Source organism: Puma concolor, chromosome B2 (genome assembly GCF_028749965.1).
Source record: "Puma concolor isolate L17-30 chromosome B2, mPumCon1.1.hap2, whole genome shotgun sequence".
NCBI lineage: Eukaryota > Metazoa > Chordata > Mammalia > Carnivora > Felidae > Puma > Puma concolor.
This window is the reverse complement of record NC_141671.1, coordinates 118597121-118620569: the sequence shown is the minus strand read 5'-3', so window position 1 is coordinate 118620569 and position 23449 is coordinate 118597121. Positions and strand designations below refer to the sequence as shown.

The 23449-nt window shown below is 37.9% G+C and overlaps 1 protein-coding gene across 5 annotated transcripts in view; it reads right to left on the bottom strand.

Moving 5' to 3' along the window:
• The window catches only part of LAMA2 (laminin subunit alpha 2), a 622089-nt gene that overhangs the window by 201429 nt on the left and 397211 nt on the right, over positions 1-23449 (bottom strand). For all 5 annotated transcript variants that reach the window (XM_086707799.1, XM_086707800.1, XM_086707801.1 and 2 more), the window contains 7 exons: positions 16321-16557; positions 14941-15084; positions 14067-14246; positions 13769-13957; positions 13558-13691; positions 9385-9502; positions 1863-1997 (listed from right to left, as the gene is read on the bottom strand). In XM_086707799.1, the coding sequence (XP_086563925.1) occupies positions 1863-1997; positions 9385-9502; positions 13558-13691; positions 13769-13957; positions 14067-14246; positions 14941-15084; positions 16321-16557 (1137 nt within the window). The remainder of the gene's footprint in view (positions 1-1862; positions 1998-9384; positions 9503-13557; positions 13692-13768; positions 13958-14066; positions 14247-14940; positions 15085-16320; positions 16558-23449) is intronic.

Sequence of the window (23449 nt, the reverse complement as noted above, 5' to 3'; positions counted from 1 at the left end):
AGTGGAAGATCATGTTAGTTCTCTTCTGACTGCTTCTAATCTCTCAATGAAATAATAAGGAGCATGACTATCAACTAAGAGTGAGGCTGGAAAAGGGTTGGGGGAGGGGGCTGAGGGCTTGAAGAGAAGGGGAAGGTGTGCTATAAGCATCCAGAAATGTGGGAAGGGAAATGGACTAAAGAAAAATGGCATGACCGCAGAGCAACACGAAGGGTCCATTTGAAGTGAGTGATAATGAATTTATGGTGAGATTAGACAGCATACTTGTCTGTTTTTCATCAGCCACATTCAGCTTAGAAGGAGTAGAATTTACCCAGTGTTAGAATTCATGGAGTGAAAATAAGTAAAGGAGCAGCACGAGAAATGAACATTACAAAGCAGCGATACCAATGGAATGTTGAATATTAAGCTGGTTGAGAAAGTGAGGGCATGAAAGAGGTAAGGAACAATGAATAGGTGTGAGCATCAATGGTGAGACTAAAAAGGCTGAAGATGATGTATTAAAAAGTGAACTGGAGAGTAAAGAGATGGTAGTCAAAAAGAGTATAGTTGACCTTGAGACTGTGGAGTCACTGCAGTTACTCCTAATGACAAGTTCTAGAATAGCACCATGGAGTAAGAACAAGAAATGTAGTTAAGGGTATGGAAAAGTTAATTTCATGGACATTAAAATCACCAAGAATTATTAGGAATAATGGTAGAACAATGATACAGAGGAAAAATCTTCAAGGAAGGAGGTGGGTGACCTGAGGATTCATAGAGAACATCAACGAGCGGGTGTAGTGGGCAAATAGATGGGGGCATGAGATTCATAGCTGGGTGTTGTTATGAGGGAGAAAGGAGGATGATATGAAAGTGGCCATGAGGAGCAAGGACGCCTGCCTACCTTCATGCTCAGGCAAATGAAAAGCGTGAGGGAAAATGATAGTTACTCCTTGGGGGCGCTGTGGGAGGAGCAGTATGTCAGGGAGAGCTAAATGAAGAGAATACTAAGTGAACAGGGAGAATATGTGGGGGATTTTGCTGAGTTCCGATCTTGAGTTCCAGAAGGCTCACTGAAGGGGTTTCCAAAGATGGGAAGTGGGAAATGGGTTTAGCAAATCTGATGTCCAGAGCTGTGTGAGGATTAGAGTCTGGGGAACTCTAAGTGGTGACACGGCAAACTTGAATTTCTTGAGTCCTGATTGTTCCAAGGTGGAGGGCAATGGTAGAGAGCAGGGTGTTAGCATGAACAGGACAACAGCAACAACAACAGCAATAACAACAACAACAACAACGAGCAGCTGGAACTCTAAGGAAAATGGTTAAATTATGGGATATCCAATCAAGACTAAAGATTTCAAGGAACATCCAGCAACACAACATGCTCAAAATAGCTACATTTAAAAAGCAGAACATAAAATGGCATACATGGTATTATATAAATCTTATTTGTAAATGCATGCATAAAAATGGTAGAAAATACCTAAAAATTTAAATGTTTATGTTAAATCTTAGATGATTTTTACCTTTTTAAAATATTTTTTATCATTTCCAAATTTTAATAAGTTTATTTGCGGGTGTAATCAGAAAAAAGTCCTCGTGTATTTTTAAATAAATAGTAGTGCTCCCAGGTGTTCTTCTAAAATGCTGTTGATATTTTATTTCTCGACAAGAGCAGTGGCTTTTCCAATTATCAATTTTTAATTACTTTAAAAAATGCATAATATGGGTAAATGTTTTTTTTTTTCCTGCATGTTTTATTTCACACACATACACAATTAAGTTCCCTGCAATTTCTCTCGCCTCTGCACATGGTATCTGAGCATGTGTAAACATAAATGAGCACATGGGCCTTCTTCACGGAAGGCTCAGGTAAATACCTGGCATATAGAAGTTTCAGGGTCACATAGGCTGCTGTGTCCATTACACTGACATGGAACGCAGGTACCCAGGGTTGGTCTAGGAGTGTGGCTGCCTGGCTCAGACCGTAGTCGATAAAATCCTGGCATGCATGTCTGAAAGAAAAGGAAACCAATTAGGGCAGCCAAGTTATAAATCTTCATTTAGCAATACTTGGGTTCTTCAGTGGTTAAAAAGGACTACTTTTCCCCTCCCTGCATTAAAGGCAACATCACTTATAAACACAAGTGCCAGTTTTGATTCCTAATGTGTACTTTTGTGTGGTCCTTCAAGTGTACCGGGAGCATCCGAGACATCAGACCTTGGAAAGGAAAGCTGTCATTTGCATATACCACTCAGTCTGAAACAACTTCAAGTAGTTATTTTTTGTTTTTTATTTTTTTTTTGAAAAATAGGTTTATTTTTAAATAAAATTGTCATTTGGACTAGAGAGAGAATTCCAATGTCTTTGACAACCTAAAATCTGCTTCTGCTGTGCCTGATGGATAACTAGCAAATGTCCAATGAGACTCAGGGAAATATTAAATAGAAAAGTGTCATGGTTGCATTATTTATATCGATATAATTTAAAGACGATAAAAGCAAGAAATTCAAAATTCTCCTGTCTTGGGAATATTAGGCCACCAATAAAATTTATCTTTCCCTGATCCATTTTTTTTTTTCATTTTGCAACAAAAATCTGAGAGCAAACAGAAAACTGCTCGCAAAGCTGACATATGCAAAATCAAGACTTCTATCTTCATTCGGGTTTATTATGCAAATGTCTCAAAAACATCTCTGGCTTTCTGGAAGGAAGCCCACAGCTCTGAAGAGGTAATGAGAATAGTCTTGTGTTCCAGACTCAGTCCTCTTGGTATGCAAAGCTACTGCATTTATCAGATGTTGTTTGATTTAGGAGTAAAAGGTAAGAGTTGGTTTTTCAGATCACAGTGAAGGTTATAAAGGGACTGTTTTACCACCTTGGCTATGTATGATTTTTTTTGTCACAGGATATCTTGTTCCCATTGATGAAAGAAAAGTGATTGCTGAATAAGCAGGAAAAAAATATGCATGAAGGACTCTCTAATGCCTCTGCATTCTTTTGGTTCTGGACTAGGTCATCCAGAGTGGAATATACAAAAAGCTTCCTTGGAAAAAGAAAAAGATCAATAGTCAGCACTCTCCTTGCTTACTTTGATTTGGATACAGCAAAAGTACCTCCATTAAGCATTTAATTAAGAGTCTCTTTGCTTTTATCCCAGCCTATGAGAAATTCCAAGAAGATTAAATAATGTCCCAGCTTCGAGCAATCCAGTAAAGAAAATCAGGAACAGTATTCAAAATATTTTGAGTCTCGTTTGTCTTGTGGTGGACTTAATAATATATTTTAATACATATTACATTTTAAAATTTAAATATAATGCATTGTCTTTATTCATATTATTTAAAATCAAGGTTCATATTGCCATTGTTACCAAATAAAGTCTAGGAATTATGGCTGAGTAATTCATTTAAGAAACTGAAGAAACAAGTCAAGGTGTATTGAAAAATATTTCACAGCATGAGTTGTTCCAATTCTTTCATATGTGGACTATAGAATAAAACTGGATTTTCTTTACATGAATTTCACCCTTGGGCACCTATATAATTATTGTTATTTTACTGGTGTATTTGCTTAGGGTGTAAGTGGTGTGTGTGTCAGTGTGAAAATCACACAAATTAAGATCTCCTAGCTCCACTTTAGACCTCAAAGAAAAGTTTAAAAGAAATCTCAGAGGAAGAATAAAATTCAGAAACAGGAGTTTTCATTGAGGAATTCTATGAAATTCAGTGGTATAAACTGAAAGCAGAAGGTGAGCACCACAGGTGAAGTTTACCATAACACACACCCAGTTTCTCTTGTTACTATGGCTCTTCCCAGGAAACATAGCAGGACAAAAAGGAAAACCACCCATAGTAGGAATTTGAGCCTGAGCTCCAAGTGGAGCTCTGTGTTGAACGTTCTAGGCCGATCTTTGTGGTTTCCAATCCTGGCTGCACATAGAATCATCTGAGGAGTTTTATATACTGACACCTGGCTCCACCTCCAGAAATTCTTATTTAATTTAATTGGTGGAGAGTAGGGCCAGGGTTTAAAACTCCGAACTGGGTCTAATAAGCAGCCAGAATTGAGAATCATTGATGTGATCGTCATTCTCTGCTGCTAAGGTTTGCCTTTTAAAGGCGTTCAGACTCTGGCACTGTGGCACAGATGACTATGAAAGCCTTAATTTTACACGATAGTTTTGTCTGAGGAATACAGGCAAGTCGCCTGGTGTCACTGAGACATGCTTTCCCCCCCCACACAAATGAGCAGGTGTATTAACTCAGATGATTTCTGATTTTTCTTTCAGTGCTAACACTTGAGACAAATTTTATGTCCTGACAGATTGAATTTCTAAGAGATAGCAAAGCAAAAGAGACTATGCAAGAGTTAGAAACTTAGAACACTTTTTCAAGGAACTGGATGTTATTTATTCCATCATAGTCCCCTCCTTTCTTGGATATTTTTTTGTATTTATTCTTTCCACTTTTTGATATTTTTGAGGGAGTTTTTCCATATCAGATATTTTCTCTTCTCAGTGAACGGGGGTAAAATTCATGAGAATGATTATGCTTGAGTCGGAATAAAAGAGGAAAGATAATAGCTACTTTTTCAAGTCCTGTCTAAAATCCTTTCTGAAACAAAATGGAGAATTTAAAAAAAGCAAATAAGTAAACACTGTCCTAATAGTATCTCCTTCTTTCTAACTCAAACTTTTCCAAAGCCTTCTTTCCATGTGCAAAAATTATTCATAGCTCAATCATCTTCTGCTGTCCTTCCATTTTTATTTTTATAATATGGCATCTCATCAAAATGTATGAATCACATTTACACAAAAACGTGGGAGGAAGGAAACAAGGAAATGAAGACAAAGAGAACAGAGAATCTCCAGGTGCAGGGTTACACAACATCCCCATCTCTCTCCTCAGACTTTAACAAGAAAAACAGACACTTGTGCTGTTGCCAGTGGAAACACTATCTTCTGTCTTAGATGGGTTTTGCAACCAGGCAGTCCTTAGTTTAATTCTTGTTCACCGCTTACTACATATAATTTCACGCAGGTTTTGAACACTGTGGTTGCGGTTTCCTCACCTCAAACGTAAGGATCTGGATAACATCCTAGTTGAGTATGCAAGTGCATCTAGGTTTTTTGAAACAGACTTATCCAGGCTCAAATCACAGTTTTGCTGCTTTCTAGCTGTGTGATTCTGGGCTGGGCTTCCATTTTCCCATCCACAAAATGGGGATCACAATACATACTCAATGTTGATGTAAGTATACCAGGAAATGTGCTTGGTATTGTACAGGATCCATCCAGCAAATGGTAAGTTTTTTTTTTTTTTCTTTTATAAGGTTGTCGGGAGGATTAAATAAGATGAGGTATGTTTCGTGCTTGACATATACTATATCAACATCGATGCCTCTATTCCAGATAACTTGTTAAACATAGTCATTGAAGACAGACTAAAAATAAAAACAACAGTAATTGTTCTACACCGCATCGGATCACAGAATATCAGTGTATACCACTTACCCATACCATATTCCTCAATAATTGTATGCACATGAAAACAGTCTTTGGATCTTCCACATACAACAAAAGTGGTGCAGGGCATCCCAAGAGATGTGCGTATGGAAGAAGAAAAGCCTATTTTCATTATTTTGTCTTGAGTTTTGTGAGTTGATAATAGGTATATATTTTGGGGGGATTTAAAAAATTATTTTTAGTAACCAAAGTAACAACTTCTGAACGGTGACTCAGTGGACACCAGCCATTCAACTGTGAGCCAGAAGCCTTATTTTACCATGAGAGTGAGGAGATAGATGCTGAAATGAACAACATATGATCCAGAGATCATCTGCAAATATTTGATTACCATGGTCTTCTTGCAGAGAACCACATACTCAATGCCGACTATTTTCCATTTCTGCATATAACCTAACCTGAGTTTAGGTTTGTTTTGGTCAGTTGGGCAATAATATTAACTGAGACAATGGTGAGAAACAGCTTCAATAAAGATAGTAAAGCCAATAGCTGTCACATCAACAAATGTGGTAAGGAAATTGGGTCTTCACTTCTAAAGGTAATCTGGTCTTTTACTTCAAATCATAAATTGTACAAAGTAGGTATGTCTAGAACTAACATTTTCAATGAACAGGGCTGTAGCATCATAAGACTACAAGTAACAGATAAAGGCGAAGTGTCTTCACAATTGGCTATATTTTCAGCAGTAACTAACACTTAATTTTATTTATTTGCAACCACATTTTGGGTAAAAACATGAAATGAATAGCTTGTAAATGCAAATGTCTCTAGAATACCATACATTTGGCAAAAATATTGTAAAGGAATTGCTTTGTGTATTCATGACCCAAAGCATATGTTACTGGAATGGGAAGTATTATTTCAAAACTGTCCTTAGCTCTTGCTTTGATGATTAGATTTTATGCTTGGGTAATTACACTTTAGAATCAAGATGAATTATAAATAAGATGTATAATGGATTAGAGGCAATGGGATGTGGAGAACACCTCGGGCACCTTATTATGAGAGATAGGCCTTTATCCCCATAATCTCAATACTAAGGTATTACTGTAATTATTGTCTGTAAATGAGAGCTTAAGTGAAATTCACAGGACATAGGTGAAGCCCAACGAAGATGCTAGTTTGTATGTGTTTCTAGTTTTCTTAATCTTTTTCATTTATCATTTTCCTTATTTGTGCTAATAAATATTTTCATATAATGATGGAAAATTGCTAAGATTAATGGGAAAGTATGTTTTAGAATATGCTATTTAAAAAGCCTACCAATAACAAGAAGAATTTTTTTTAAATTTTTTTGTAATGATTATTTATTTTTGAGACAGGGAGAGACAGAGCATGAACGGGGGAGGGTCAGAGAGAGAGGAAGACACAGAATCTGAAACAGGCTCCAGGCTCTGAGCTGTCAACACAGAGCCCGATGTGGGGCTTGAACTCACAAACTGTGAGATCATGACCTGAGCCGAAGTCGGACGCTTAACCGACTGAGCCACTCAGGTGCCCCAAGAAGAAGAATTTTTAACATTTAAAATCTGGAGTGGAAGGTAGAATGAATTAAAATAATTTGCTACTCGGCTAGCATTTTTATTTGTAAGTGAACAGCATTATTTTAAATAAATGCAGAAAAAATAAAGCTGTAGTAGCTTTCTCTTCAGGACAAGTAAAGGTCAATCTTGCCTACTTGCTCCATACTTTTTATAGCAAAATCATATTGCAGAATCAGAGAATTCTACAACTTCAAAACCCAATGTGTTCTTTTATAGATTGGATAACTATGTAACAACTCCTATAGCAATTAAAGAATTGACCAAAGTCGCATAATAATGTTATAATCAAACATTTCTTGGGACAAAATTCTAGAAAAGTCTCAAGTTCTTTCTGTCTTGTATCTTTGAATCTTTTATGCTCATTGGAAAGGTAGCATGTTTTATATGTGCCACATTCACTGTCTCATTGTTCACATCTACACTGTGTGTGCATATGTGTATTTTGGTTGGTTGTGCATATAAGTACAATACATATACTTACTGGTGTGTACAAGTGCATATTGTCTATGTAGGAGTTATGATTTAATAATGAGGTGGATTATTTGATTATTTATGATCAAAATAGACACATTCATATGACTATTGTCTTTCAAAACGATCACAAAGCTATTATTCTAAGGATGTTTCACAGATATTTGCAGTTATTCTTATGAAATTCTTCTCTGAACAATGTGGAATTTATATAGTGGTAATTAAGTTGAATGACACTGCAGTTTACAATAGGGCTTTCACACGCATATTTTCATTTAAATCAATCCTCATGATAATTCTATAGGTAAAAATCCTCAGGTCCAGCAACAGGCAAGCAAATGCCCTGTCCAAGTGGTGAAACTAGGGAGGCTTCACTGAGACCAAACCCCTTTTCATTATAATAGGCTACATCTCAAGATATTTATATTCATTATTTTTAAGTTACTTTAGTTTTGACCTGGTGCCATCACCTGCTTTAGGATTTCTCAAATCCTATTTACAAAAGATGCATGAAGTTTTTTCAAAGAAACCAGTATGTGGACATACATTGAATTATTCCATAATAATACTATTAGCATCAACCCACGTGGACTACTGCCAGGTACTATAAGAAATACTTTAGGTTCTTAGCTCATTTCACCTTCATAGGAGGCTCAGCTATTAAAAATATCCAACAAGGTACGCTGTGGGGACCAACCAATCTGCCGCCCTCCCCAGGAGGGAATGTGGGCTGTAGGGCCGGAGCAGGTCTGGAAGAGCCCTCTCATGCCAGCTTTCGCTGGTTGCACTGTGGGAGGCAGGAGAGGGTGAGTGTGGAGGCAGTTAGTGAGGGGCTTAGGGATTTACCAGGCGAAGATTAAAGGGGACTAGTAAATGGTGCAAGGTCTCAGTCCAAGCATATGGTGACGTCGAGATTCAAACCCAGGCCAGTTTCTCATCCATTCCACCTCTTCCCACATTATACTCTTCCTATTAATATTTAATATTCACAAAAATGAAATAGACTTCCAGAGGATAAAGATCTAGAAAATAGGCCAACTCTAAAGATAATCAAAGGAAAATCCCAGAGAGTAAAATAGGCAATTTTAGAAATATAATGACTGAATGATAGTGTCACTATTGGAACAGTATATGTCCTACTGAGAAGCCTATGTGAAAGGGAACAGTCTGCTATTAATTGCCTAAGTTTTGTCACGTTCTACATAAAAACAGTTTTTCCAAGCCCAACATAATCCTGTCTCATAATCACTGCAGCTTAAAAAATGTCTTTAGCCATGTAGAAGAGATGCCAAGAAAATAGATCAGATATACTAAATATGCCTTATGAAAACATTCTTGTTTCCTGACTATTCCGTAGTTTTACAAATCTTAATTTTCATCAAATATTTCCCTCCACATGTGATTCCTGTTTGTACGTAACAATAACACCACCCTGATCTTTTTTTTTTTTAATTTTTTTTTCAACGTTTTTTATTTATTTTTGGGACAGAGAGAGACAGAGCATGAACGGGGGAGGGGCAGAGAGAGAGGGAGACACAGAATCGGAAACAGGCTCCAGGCTCTGAGCCATCAGCCCAGAGCCTGACGCGGGGCTCGAACTCCCGGACTGCGAGATCGTGACCTGGATGAAGTCGGACGCTTAACCGACTGCGCCACCCAGGCACCCCAACACCACCCTGATCTTACCGTGTCTCACGCTGTGAGTGGAAAGTAAAAAAAAAAAAAAAAAAAAAAAAAAGAATAGTTTACGGGTATGCATGAAGAAGTAAACCTGACTGCAGCAAAGACAGTTCTGGAAGTATTTCCATTTGGCTGGTTAAGTGAGTTGAGCTAATGCAGGTTAGTGGGAGCCAGCTTACCTCACAGGACAAACCGGAATAGCCTGGGGGACAATCACATCTTTCTATCAAACGAGCTGGAGGAGTCACCGCTGTTATGCGTCCTTGTTCAGCTACCTCCATCGAGATTTCAGAAATCCTAGAAACAGCGAGTGTGTGCTCGGATCACCACAGCAGTACATTAAACTCACCTAGCAAACACCCAATCCTACAGTCTTCTCAGGTTTTTGTCAATAACCTTGAGCTTTTCCTATTGTTTTATTTATTTTTTTTAAAAAAATTAAATGTTTATTTTTTTTGAGAGAGAGGGATAGAGAGTGAGCAGGAGAGGAGAAGAGAGAGATGGACACAGAATCCCAAGCAGGCTCCGCACCGTCAGCACGGAGCCCGATACGGGGCTTGAACCCTTGAACTGTGAGATCATGACCTCAGCTGAAATCAAGAGTAGGGCACTTAATCAGCAGAGCCATGCAGGCGACCCTGTCCTATTGTTTGAACGCTGCCTAAATACGACTTATTCCTGTATCTTTGCTTCCTCAAAGGCTGAGATTACACATTAGTAAAATATTCACATAAATCATAAGGAGTTTAGTAAATTAGATGTCTGATGTCCTGTTGAGAAGTTATTATGAAGATTTTTTCTCCACATTTTAAAATGTGAGTGGCTTCAGGTAGACATGGCCAATTAATTAGACATTTATATTCCTTCAAACAGACAAACCAAGGTCATTCCCCATTAGAATATCTCCCGTAGTCACTAGTGAAATTGCTTTTAATTTACAACTAGCCCGATTTCTTCCTCTTGAGTCTCTGAATGTCCTTTCAAGAACTTTAGAAAACCATCTAGAAAACAACGATTGAGCATACTCTAATTAAACGCTGATCTCTTTCTGAGATAGAGTACCTTTCAAATTAGTTATTTTGTTAATTTTATTAAATAAATCCTTCAAGTATCTTAACTCACCTTTCCTATTGGTAGAAAGGTCCTTATAATTGAAAACAGTATTCCTAGTAAAAATGTCGATACCCTTTACATTAATTTGAAATTATGCATTAAAAATATATGCAGTCCATAAACTCAGACTATTTCATGACTGACTAACTGGTAACATGAAATGTTCTGCAAATAAACTTTTAAATGAGAAAACGAATAGTTTTGCTTCACTAAAAGTCACCTCCAATAGCTTAAGGAGCTTGAATCATAAACTTTGTAACAAGCATAGGTAGGTTTTATTGACACTGAATTATGAATGCACACTCTGACTTTGCTAGATTGTAATCTGCACCCTGAAGATCAGCCAGCCTTTACGAGGCACATGTTCAATTAAAATTCAGATTTTCCTCTCCCCTCCTTTTAGTAGACAGAGCCTTTAGATCTGTAAACAAACCAATCCCCTCCTGTAAGAAAGAGTCTACCTTTATGTCCCCCTGGATTCTCTGTGGGAGTAAGAAGGTAACATGGTGTTTGTTCACAAGTCAGTTACTTCGGCATTTTATGATATTTTATAACATGAGTTCCTAGCATCCTCTTCCCTTCTCTTATCTATGCATGCACATAACAGGCTAGTGAGTATTTAAAAACCAAGAAAAACTTGGGGTGTCTGAGTGGCTCAGTCGGTTAAGTGTCTTGACTTCAGCTCAGGTCATGATCTTGCAGTGTATGGATTCGAACCACACATCGGGCTCTGTGCTGACAGTTTGGAGCCTGGAGCCTGCTTCCGATTCTGTGTCTCGTTCTCTCTCTGCCCCTCCCCCGCTTGCTTGTGCACCTGTGCGCTCTCTCTCTCGCTCTCGCTCTCTCTCTCTCTCAAAAATAAATAAACATTAAAAAAATTAAAAACCAAGTAAAACTTGAATTGCGTGTCAACAACAGATATTTGTATAATACACCTGGTTTTTCTCAGGAGATGAGAGAGGAACTGTTTTGCTTGAATCAGGGATTTGGCCAAACTCAAGCTTCTATTTAAGTGAATACCGAAATGCAAAGTTGTTATATCCTTCATATAAATGTAGAAGACAAAAGCAAAGAAATGAAAACAACAACGTCAGCACTGACATTATGTACAAAGTCTCAAGCTACATGTAAAACTCTTAAACTCTCTGCTTCTGAGACTACTTTAAATTTGTAACTGAATAAAGACGTAGGCTTATGTCCTAACTATTTTAGCAGGGGCTTTGGGGGTGGGAAGGTTCAAATATATTTTTCACCTTTGTCACAACTCCACTGTATTAGAAACGTAAGGGCAGGTCCTTTGCTTTATTTGTTCTTATTGTTGATACACAATGGCTTTAGTTTTTATTGAGCCTAGAAAAAGTGCTGTATTTATTTATCCTTAGGTTTCAGAAAATCATCTCTTAAACCAAAGCATTTTATTTAGGGAGATCTGTGAATAACGTGACAAGAGAAAGAGACTTGTGAGGGGAAAAGACCAAACAACAACAACAACAACAACAAAGTGGTCTTTTCCACCATAAAAGGTGGAAATGGTGTGAGGGAAGCAAAGAAAGTATAATGAAAGATGCATGAAAACGCTGCTTCTGTCAGTTCCACTGACAAAACGTTCTGTGCACTGCTATGTTCTCACTGCAGCATGGAGCCATTTGCAAAGTAACGATTAATTTCCACACTCACAAAGTTACCCGCTGTCTTCCATGAGACGGAAATGTGGCCTGGCTTCTGCCATCTGATTTACACTTGGTATTCTAAAATAATTAATGATATCACTGACAGTATATTTTTAGTACATGCTTTTTTTTTTTTTTCATTTCACAGAAAATAATCTTAGACATGAGAAATGTAAAGAGAACACCATAGGGATACAGATATGAAAGTGAATTTTGGTCCTTGATTTATTCTCTAACCCAAAGGCCCTACTTACGATACCTTCAGAAAAGCAATACGGATCTTCTCCAACAAAGAAAAAAGATGTTCTTCCATGTTTAGTATACTTTAAACATCTGAAAGTTGCTATTTATATATTCATTGCTTTGCCAATAAAAGGCTTCATGACTGTTTTGTTTTGTTTTCCTAAACTGATCTACTACTAATTTATTATACAAGACTATTTCAAACATCTATTGAGTCCATATTTTTACAGGAAATAACAGAGAAACTGACATGCCACAGAAATTGAGACTATGTGTATGAACTCCATGCAACTTTCAGCCTCCATGGTAGGAACCTTAGCTACATCCGTGCAATTCCTCAGTTTATCTCCCTGGATAAGTTGTTCCTTCCACTCTAGGAACATGACCACATGTTGTCATTTTGAAATCTGGCTTCTCCATTATTTTTTCTTTATCCTGTCATTTTAAATGTCTAACTTGCTACAAACTCCTTTCCTTCATGGTTTCTAAACAAGTTTACTTCTCTTTTGGATTAAACCGTCACCCCTTGGCCTTTGACACTGTCCCATTCCTCCCTTTCACATTTATGTTCATGAAAAACAAGAGTCTACACCCATACCCATACACCCATATTATTGGTCTACACCCACTGTATCCCTTTCATTGCTCAAAACTTTGATATCTGCCCCAGGATTCTACTAAAGCTGGTGTTATGAATGGCACAGTGTGATCCTAAGTGTCAGTCTCAAAAGCCTCATTTTAATTGGCCTCTTTGGGTGATATGAAAAGGCTATACTCCCTTATAGGATTCTCACCCTTCGGCTTTCAGGACACCACATTTACTCTTACTATTCTTCTGTTGTTTTCCCTTCAGTGTGATTCCTAATCTTTCACATCATGATGCACAGGGAAAGGGACGATGCTGTAGGGCACACTGGGATGAACATGTGAGAATGCCCATGGTTGGAAAAGATGGGAATAACTAGGCCCTCTCTGGCTCCCCTGAAGGTCAAAGGTCACTGTTTCAGCAATCTTGTAGTCTATTTACAACATAACAGTTATCTATCTCTACCCTATGTGGCTACTCTTGAATTTCTGACATCTAAAACTCACCAGGTCAAAGGTCAACTTGATATATATTTTTTTCCCCTTAAACTTGCTTCTCATCCTATTATTCTTTTGGGGGGAATGGTAATATCCTCCACCATATGACCTGGATACCGTCCTTGACTTTTGTCTTCTATCATCACACTCTCAAACACTTTGAAATCTTTCTTGTCTGTGTCTTACTGATCTTACTTATAGACTCTAAAATAAGAATTTAGCTTTTATTCCATTAGGGTTTACCTGCTTTGTCTCATGATATTTCCATAAGTTGCTTTGATAAGAATATAATGAATATCATATAGAATATCCAAGAAGTCTTCACGGGTCACGGTTCTACTGATTCGAGGGTCATCACCATAATATTTCCATTCTTTCTGTTAATAAGAGAAACCACTTTGATGAAACTAAATGCGAAACCACTGGAATCCTTGCACCAAACTAATAACCTTACCTCTGTCATTTCAATCTCGTGCCTTGTCAATTGGCCAATTAGAGGAGCAGCCATATGCCTGATGATAATTCTAGCATGAGTAGGAGTCCCACCTCGAATTATAACTTGAGGATTATAGGTGGAGAAACCTGTCTCTTCCCGAGCCTCAAAATAGATCGCGTACTTGAGTTTGCCTCCATAGGCCGTCAACTGATGGAATAAAATAAGGAATGATGAGTTAGATGATGCCCCCCATGGCATGATTCCAAAAGTATATTTTCCTTTGTTCTCATATGCCTTTGAGGTTCTTGTCGTTTACCTTCTTGCCTTCAAATTGTTCTGGAAGTTTCCAGTAAAAGGGTTCCAGGTGGAGCTCCTGTCTCACCAGATCCATATGTGCAACAGTCTCCGGATGTTGAAAAACGATGCCTTTGGTGGTAGTATGCTGCAGAGCCTCGTCCACCAGGGGCAGGATGGTCTGCTCAGGCTTCAGAGTCACCTGCACGGAAATCGAAACACAGCGGGGGGCTGAGTTCACATCTCGTGGGCACTCCTGTAAGACTAGGTGATGGACTTGTGTGTCTACCTGCAGCCCCTTTCTGCTTCCGAGGAGGTGTTCCGACCCGAAACTAAACTCGTGCAGAGTGAGCCAGCAGGATGGGGGTGAATCTTTCAGTCTTGTTTGCATAGGGAAAACTACAACATCTGTTAGAATTGGTCATTTTACACTAATAAGAAGTAGAACTTAAAAGTGGGAGGCATTAAGGAAAAATTAGGGTAAAAATGAAAATGCTGCCACCCTAAAAGTCAATGATCCTCTAAGGCCAGGTAGCGTGAATGTGCAGCAAGTTCTGGTTTCCATCACTGCCTTAGCGCATACCCACATTCATGCTCCGGTGCCCTCACTCGGAATGCGGCTTCCTTCCATCCCAAAACATAATGCTTCTTTTACAACGTTTCCCTTTCTTACTTGGCATCTATTTCCTTATCAACAATAAATGAACTATTTTTTTGGAAGATAAAAAAGCATTTACTCCAACCGTCGAAGGCCACACGGCACCAGTTCTAAATGTGCGCAGGGGAAAAGGTTACTTAAATGCTTTACCATTGCCTCCTATCCCTCGTGCCTGGCTGAAAGACACCAGCAAGAACTAACAGTAAACCATTACGTGGCTCAGCAGTTTCTTACTCACCTGCGTACGGATCAGTCCTTTGGCTTCAGAGCACTGGGTAGTGGCGCCGAAGCAATAGCAGCTGCTGCAGCCAAGTGGGTTCTTGGCATCTAGTCCAAACTTGCCTGGCCGGCACCTGTCGCAGCGCACACCTTCTACGTGCACCTGAAGAGGAGGAGAGTTCCTCAGGGTCCATAATGAAGTTGTGAGAGAAATGCACTTGAGAATGAATAATGCTTCTTTTTAATTGAGCAAAAAGGAACGCTGAGTGTTAGACTCACATCACAAATGGCAGTTGTGGTTAATTTCATTGTTAGGATTTCCTAAGTCTAAAACAGGCTCTATTTACACATAAATGCATAGCAAAGGATACCATATATGGTTTTTAAAACCTAAGTAGCACATTTCCTAATATCCACTGTGAACAATACAAAAGAGTCATGAAAATTTCAAAAGCAAAATAGAAACACTGATTCCTAGACAGGGGTGTGACACAAAGTTGTAAAACACAGGCAGGGTGTTACAATATAGGTTCATATAATTATCATGATATGATGTATATACACACATACAATGCATATTAAATATAGTGTATAATCATAACATGTAATAATGTAGCATTGGACTTTGTGTTTTGTCTGGGGCAAAATGGGCTGCCACTTTCTGAAATTCTGGAGACTATTTTAATAATCACGCCCTGGATTTTATTTTCCTATTTCCTCTGTTCCTCTTTGCACAGACTTTTTCTTGAAAAGATACCTCTGACACAGTCTTAACTGTATTTATCCTGGGATTGATTTTTCAGATCTGTCTAAGGGGGAAAAAAATCCCTCTTATCCTTTTTAATTGGCTGTTTTTCTACATCATTTAACAATATTAATGAGAGCTGAATCTTGCACGCAGTCGCTGTTTGTTATGTCAGTGTTTTTATGTGATGAAATTTTACCGAACTTCCATAGCAGTAAATATATCTTTTCAGTGTACAGTGATTGTGGGTTAATTTGAAGAGAAATGTTTTTTTATAAGCCCTATTATCTAGCTGTGATTTTTCTCTGATGATGCTTAAGAGAACTGTCATTTTTTTTCCTTCCCAAATTACTCCTTTTTAAGCAAAGCAAATATGTAAAGAACAATTGAACTTTACCATTAAAAATATATCGTCTCTATCAACTAGAATAGAAGTTGGGTTTTGGTTGAAAAGAAGTTCTTAAAGAGAACTTATTATGCCAATATGTGTATGTGTATGCCAATGAACATATATGAATAAAAACTGTGCCTAGTAATGAATTTTTATTTGTTTAATGCCGTGAAGTCCATGAATAACGGAGACTGAAGTTAAAATTAAGCAATGGAAATAGAATCCAGGGAAATCTTTCCTTACCGCATGTCAGCAGCACATACCTTACAGGTGCATTGCCCTGTCTGATCCATACAGGAGCACTTTTTAGTCTCTGAATCGCAGGTCCTTTCATCAGTACCCGGCAGGAAGCACTCGCAGGGGCTGCAGTGAGGGTAGTTCCAGTGACCTCGATTGCACTCTGTACATTTTGCACCAGAGAATTTGGGATGACAGTTGCATTGGCCTGTGTTTGTATTGCATTGGAAATCCAAGGATCCTACTGTGCTGCAGTTACAAGCCTATGGAGGAGATAAAAACAGCAACCATTAACACCATTTCATGGGAAATATCTTAAAATTTTAATTCGAATGTTTCTCTGCTTCCATTAAATACATATTAATCATGTGTCTGTTATATGCTTTGTACTGTTCTAGTTTAGTCACTTGGGAAACATCAGCGAACATAACATTAAAATCGTTTCCTGCATTTACTAAAACAGATGACTGTTCAGAAAACATAATCCTATTGAATAAGAAATAAAATGTGTTTGTTTCTGTCTTTTTTTGTGGCAAGGAAGAGGAGTTAGGTATGGGTTTTCTTCAACCGCTTTCTGTTTCAAAGAGTGAAGTTTAGACAAAGTCATTCTACCTTATCATCTCATTTTTACAGAATTAAAGTTGTAAAGAGACTTATCTCACAGTCTAACAGAAGGAGACAAGTGAGTATATATATAACAGCATGGAATAAGAATTACATAATAGAAGTGCAGAAGTCTCTGAGAACATACAGACTCCCAAACCAGATTTGGGGAAGCTGAGAGGACTCAGGCAAGTGACATCTAGAATGCACTTTTCTGACATTTAGTTTTGCAAATGAGCCTGATTTGAGGGGCTTTGCTGCTAACCTATTTTCTTCTTCCTAGGCATGCATAAGCTTGTTCTCTTTATTTAGGTAATTCAAAGTTTTGCTAGAATTTTTAAAAGTTTGAGTCTTTTTTATTAATTTACTGGAATCTGTTAAAGTTCTTTCAGTTTGAGAACAAAATTACTTTTGATTGAAATTTTTAGTTCTGTTCTATTTTTTTAAGTTTATTTATTTATTTTTGAGAGAGAGAGAGAGAGAGAGAGAGAGAGAGAGAGAGAGAGAGAGAGAGACATTAGAATCCGAAGCAGGTTTCAGGATCCAAGCTGTCAGCACAGAGCCTGACATGGGGCTCAAACTCATGAGCAGTGAGATCATGACCTGAGCTGAAGTCGGAAGCTAAACCGACCGAGCCATCCAGGTGCCCCTAGTTCTGTTCTAATTTACCAATTTTCTTCTTCAGAATCACCTGCAATTCTTAAAGTATACCACTTGTGTCTGTTTGCAAAATCTGTAATATTAGGACCTAATATTTTCTGTAGTTTTCTATTTGCCTCTCAAATTTGTTGGCCATTTTATAGTGCCCATTTTACATAGTGAAAATTCTCTCCTATGTATATGCCACCAATGCATTTTTAATTACACTATTGCTTTTTTAGCTGAGTTTCCATGATTTATTTCATCTCACTCACCTTCAATTTCTACTCATCCATGTGTCTTTTTGTCTTACATTCTTTTCAGGCTTTCTGCTCTTGATTTACAGAGCTCATATCTCATTGCAATTTAATGAAAAAGCCAAGCAGGCTTCTAAAATGCCATTAGGAGCTTGGAATAAGTCATTTTCAGAGATCAGCAGTGCCAATGACCAAAGTACTGTCTCTGAGCTCTCAGTTCCCTCTTCCTTACCCTGCTTTATGATACTGTAGTTAGACCCTGTAGACATTTCTCCGTGGTTAGGTAGCAGAAGTTTAGGCCTAGTCAACAGTGGGCCCCAGAGAGACCTAATAAGGCCCCAGTGGAGGGAAGACACTTCTGTCCTGGGTTCTGGTTCTTCATCACTATTGTCATTATTACTATTTTACTATTTGGCATCGGAGCCCAGTAGCCCAGAAAGAACTTCATTTGGGCCTTCAGGCCCAAAAGGGACTTTCTCCCCATCGGCAACTTTCTGAGTAGCTTTAGTCTGCACATATGCTCTGAATGTGACCAATAGCTCCGGCCTGCTCACTACCTGCAACAGCGGTGGACAGCTTCTATAGACCAGTACTTACCCGCAAACTCTGTTCACCCTCACTCAGCCTAGAAATAGTAGCTTCACTTTTGTACCTGCTACTTCAGGACCCCATATATCTCTTCTTATCCTTTTTTAGGAACTAATGACCTATTACCAGCTAACAATTCTTTATATTCTATTTTCCCTGTTGAAATAACTTGTGGTTTCTGTCTTATAAGCGGGTCCTGCCTTGGTACCCATGTGGGTGCCACCTCTCGTTGTGTCTGCGTCTTCCCTCACACAGTGTTTGTACATCATCGATGACCCGATTCTTTTTGGTGCTGTTTTGTTATCCTTCTTAGATCTGTAGCTCTATGCAGACTTATATGCATTGCAACTTGCCAAATTCCCAGATCCAAGTCTAGGTGGATATTCGTTGGCGTTTCCTACACTTTCATTGCTCAGCTTAATTCTTATGTCCACCACTACTGGGGACACTCCTGCCCCTGCTCCTGCCCGTAGCAGTTTACTTAGGAGACGACTCTTTCTAGGATGTGATATATAATCACCAGCTTCTTCAATCATCTTTCCTGTCCAAATGTTTGGTGAAGTTTCTTTGCAGATTCTGACATTGAAATAATCACCAGGCCTCCTTTGGGGTTAATCTCTGTGATTAAGTTTTTTTCTGACTTCTTTGTTATCTAGAAAAAAAAATCCTACTAAAAGTTATTTGAAGCCTAAAGATCCAAAATGCGATTATTTATTATATAATAAATGTAGACATAGTTTCCTAAGAATAGAATAACCCACTGCTGTCACTCCACCGAAGTCATCTTTATAGAACATCAAATTTAGAATGTGATTTCAAAACAAGGATAATTAACTTTGACTTCAACGATTTTTTTTGGCTCACTTAATAAAATGGGCCATAATTAGAAACAGAAAATTATGATACGTTATGGAAACTGCAGTCATGTAATAAATTTTAAAAGGTCTTATGAGACATTCTTATCCTTTAACTAAAACATGAAGTGTCTGCTACCCCATTTGTTATGTAATACCAAAGCACTAATTCTTAAAGATTAGATGACTACACAAGCAGACACGGGGCCTTTCCAAATCAGGAAGTTTATTCCGGAAGTTATAGTGGAGACTAAAAGGGACCATTAACCATATGTTTGGATAGTACTATGGCCAACATCAAACTTAAATCATAATTAGATGTAATGTTTATTTAGCAATAGAGGATTTATGCACTATTCCCCTGCTAGTGAAAGATGGCTGGCTTTGTATTCTACTTCACTGAAAGCTCAAATGATGTGTGTCCTCACACCTCAACACAGAGAAATTATGCATGACACAAAGAAAGGGAAGCCGTAAATCTCAAATCACTGTTCATTTAGATTATAATCATCCAAAGTTTTTCGGTGGTAGAATACATGCTCATAAATATTTGTGAGGACTCTATGTATTTTTTTGTGATTGTTCATAATGATGAAGTGTGTAGCTATTCAGAAATTTAGATTTTTAACAATGGTTCAAAGTAATAAAACATTTTCAACCAACTCCAATAAATATAATGTTTATCCAACAACCAGTAAAAATAACAGTATCGAACACAGAACTACAATTTTTTTCTAAGGAAACTTGGTTTATATTCCATCCTGATTTGTATCCACATTAGGCATCAGCTTTAATTTCAGAAGATTATTAGAGTTTGGCCACATTGCAGGATTTTGTGAATAGAATAGAACCCTTTTAAGTTTACTTATGGCTTATTCATGAGTCCAAGGGTTGGGGCAGATGCTTGGATTAAAGGTGAAAATGCAAAAAGTCAGTCACCAAAACTTATAACACTGTTCATACTTACAAAAAACTTTGGAACTCTTGAGAAATTTTGTTTTGTTTCTAAAAATGTAGTTCAAACTTAATAGTGCCATTGGCAATAGAAAAAATGAGTGTCCTGTCTAGTTTCTAATTTAATTTAAAATTTAATTTAATTTAAATTAAAATTTAATTTAATCTAATCATATAGGTAATTGAAGTCATGTATCTATATTTCCTTGAACAATCACCAATACTCCTGTTTGCCTCTAGATTATGTATTCTGGACCAGTGTATTCAAATGTTTTAGCATATATGTAGAGATGATTAGACCTTGCATGTGTGCTATGTCAGTGGAAAAAAACAGTTTACATCACTATAGTATACTACCATGGAGTCAAACAGGTCACACTTGGTCATGATGTTCCAATAATCTCCAGCCCAATGTGACCAATTAGAACACCTCTCATTAACATCAAAAATGCCCTTATTTGCCGCTCTTAATGGACACAGGCCAGCCCTAATCCTATTTGACCTGTGTTACATTTGACACACAAAAAATATTTCTTCTCTTTAAACAGTCTCTTAGGTGTTTTTTAAAAATTTTTTTGACATTTATTCATTATTGAAAGATAGAGACAGAGCATGAGCAGGGGAGGGTCAGAGAGAGAGGGAGACACAGAATCCAAGGCAGGCTCCAGGCTCCGAGCTGTCAGCACAGAGCCCAATGCGGGGCTCTAACCCACGAATCACGAGATCATGACCTGAGCCAAAGTCGGACGCCCAACCGACTGAGCTACCCAGGAGACCCCAGTCTCTTAGTTTTTAAAGCACTCACTTGGTTTATCTTCTGTCTTTTAAGCTGCTAACCGACAAAATCAAAAACTAAAAAATGAAAAATAAGAAACAACTATTTTTAGGCTGAATGCCAGGAAGCACAGTACTGTGATTTCTGAGAGAAGAAAAGCAAAGCAGTATATAAAGGAAGTTTCTAGGCTGCAACCCATAAAAGAAGAACCCAAATGAAGCCCTGCACTATAACTGGGTTGAGAAACATAGAGTATAGAGATGCTGAGACAGAATTTATTGGGCCAATAGAATATGTGTCTAAAAAATAGAAAGTCAGGGTGCCTGGGTGGCTCAGTTGTTTAAGAATCTGATTCTTGATTTCAGCTCAGGTCATGATCTCATGGTTCACAAGATTGAGGCCCCCACATGGGGCTCTGCACTAACAACACAGATCCTGCTTGGGATTCTCTCTCCCTCTCTCTCTTCCTCTTCCCCATGCACACACTCTCTCTGCCTCTCTCAAAAAAAAAAAAAAAAACTTAAAAAAAATAAATTTATGGGCACCTGGGTGGCTCAGTAGGTTAAGCATCCGACTTTGGCTCAAGTCACAATCTCATGGTTCACAAGTTCACACCCCGTGTGGGACTCTGTGCTGCTATCTCAGAGCTTGGAGCCTGCTTCAGATTCTGTGAGTGTCTCTCTCTCTGCCCCTGCCCTTCCCTGCATGTGCTCTGTCTCTCTCGCTCAAAAATAAATATAAAAAAAATTTTTAAAAATTTAAAAATGAGAAAGTTATATACAGAGAGAATTCTAGAAATCTGCACAAGTGTCCCCTTGAGTCTTTGACTGAGTACTGATCTGTGTATGCATGGGATAAAATTCCGTGTGGCTGAGGAAAAAAAAGAAAAAAAAAAACACTGAAAAGGCATGAGCTTAAAAATTCCCTTGAAATAATTCATATCCCCAACAGCCACAGTGGAAATACACAGTAATGCACCAGGTAGCATTCTCAATGCACTTAGCCCTTTAGTAGTGATGCTAAATGATCCCTGGATTAAAGGGTGCTCTAGACCCTCCCTAAAAACAAAAGGAAACAACAAAACAACAAAAACCCCAAACACTTAAAAACAAGGATCAAACAGATCCAAGTGATTAGTGAGTAATTAACCTGTTTGCCAAGATAAAGATTAATACTCCTTAAAAGAATACAACAAAACCAATGTGAAAAAATGAAAAATGTACAACAATGATCTGGCATCCACATCGAAATGATCAGGCATGGAGAGAAACATAACCAGGAGAAAAGTCAACCATTAAGAATAGTATTGAAATAAAAGAAATGGTGGAATTAGCAGACAATCACACTGCAAAAGCTAATATTTATATTATAAATATTCTCAAGAATAAATGGAAATGTGAATATAATGAGGAGAGAAATGACAGCTATAAAACAATTCAACCAGAAATTTTAAAGATGAAAAGATGAAAAATTTGAAATGAAAAATTATTATGTAACCAACTGGATTAAGAATAGATTAGACACTGTAGAAAAAAAATCAGTAAATTTAGACACTTAATAATAGAAACTATCAAAAATAAAGAATAGAGAAAAAATAAGAATGAAAGAACAAACAGAATCTCAGTCAACTGTGGAAAAATATCAAGTAGACCAACATATACATGAGTTCCATGAGGAGACAATGAGGATAAAGAAGAGAAAAATATTTGAAGATATACTGGCTGGAAGATTTCCAAATTTAATAAAACCTCTGGTCCCACAGATCTAACAGGTCCAACTTACCATATGAGAAGTAAACAAGAAAACCACAAAAAGCATAATCAAATTGCTGAAAACCAGGACTTTAAAAAAAAATTGTTTAATGTTTATTTATTTCTGAGACAGAGAGAGACAGAGCATGAGTAGGGGAGGGGCAGAGAGAGAGGGAGACACAGAATCAGAAGCAGGCTCCAGGCTCTGAGCTGTTAGCACAGAGCCCGATGCGGGACTCGAACTCACGGACCGTGAGATCATGACCTGAGCTGAAGTTGGTCACTCAACCGCCTGAGCCACCCAGGCGCCCCTGAAAACCAGGACTTTTATATCTAGAAAAAATGTCTTTGAAAAATGAAGGAAAAATGCAGTTTTTGAACATATAAAATTGAAAGAATCATTGAGAGCAGACCTTACCAGAAATAATAATAGTCATAATTAGGGATGTAGTTAATGGAAGAACTAACATGATATGAAACAGAATTTGGCTGTACACAAAGTAACAGAGAGCACGGGAATTGACACATGTATAGAAAACAGAAAAGCAGCATTTTTGCCTTTTAAAAAGAAAATTGACTATGTACGTATGTATTTTTGAGGGTTTTTTTTATGTCTATTTTTGAGAGAATACAAGTGGGGAAGGGGCTGACAGAGGGGGACAGAGGTTATGAAGTGGGCTCTGTGCTACAGGCTGACAGCAGCCAGCCTGATGTGAAGCTCGAACTCATGAACT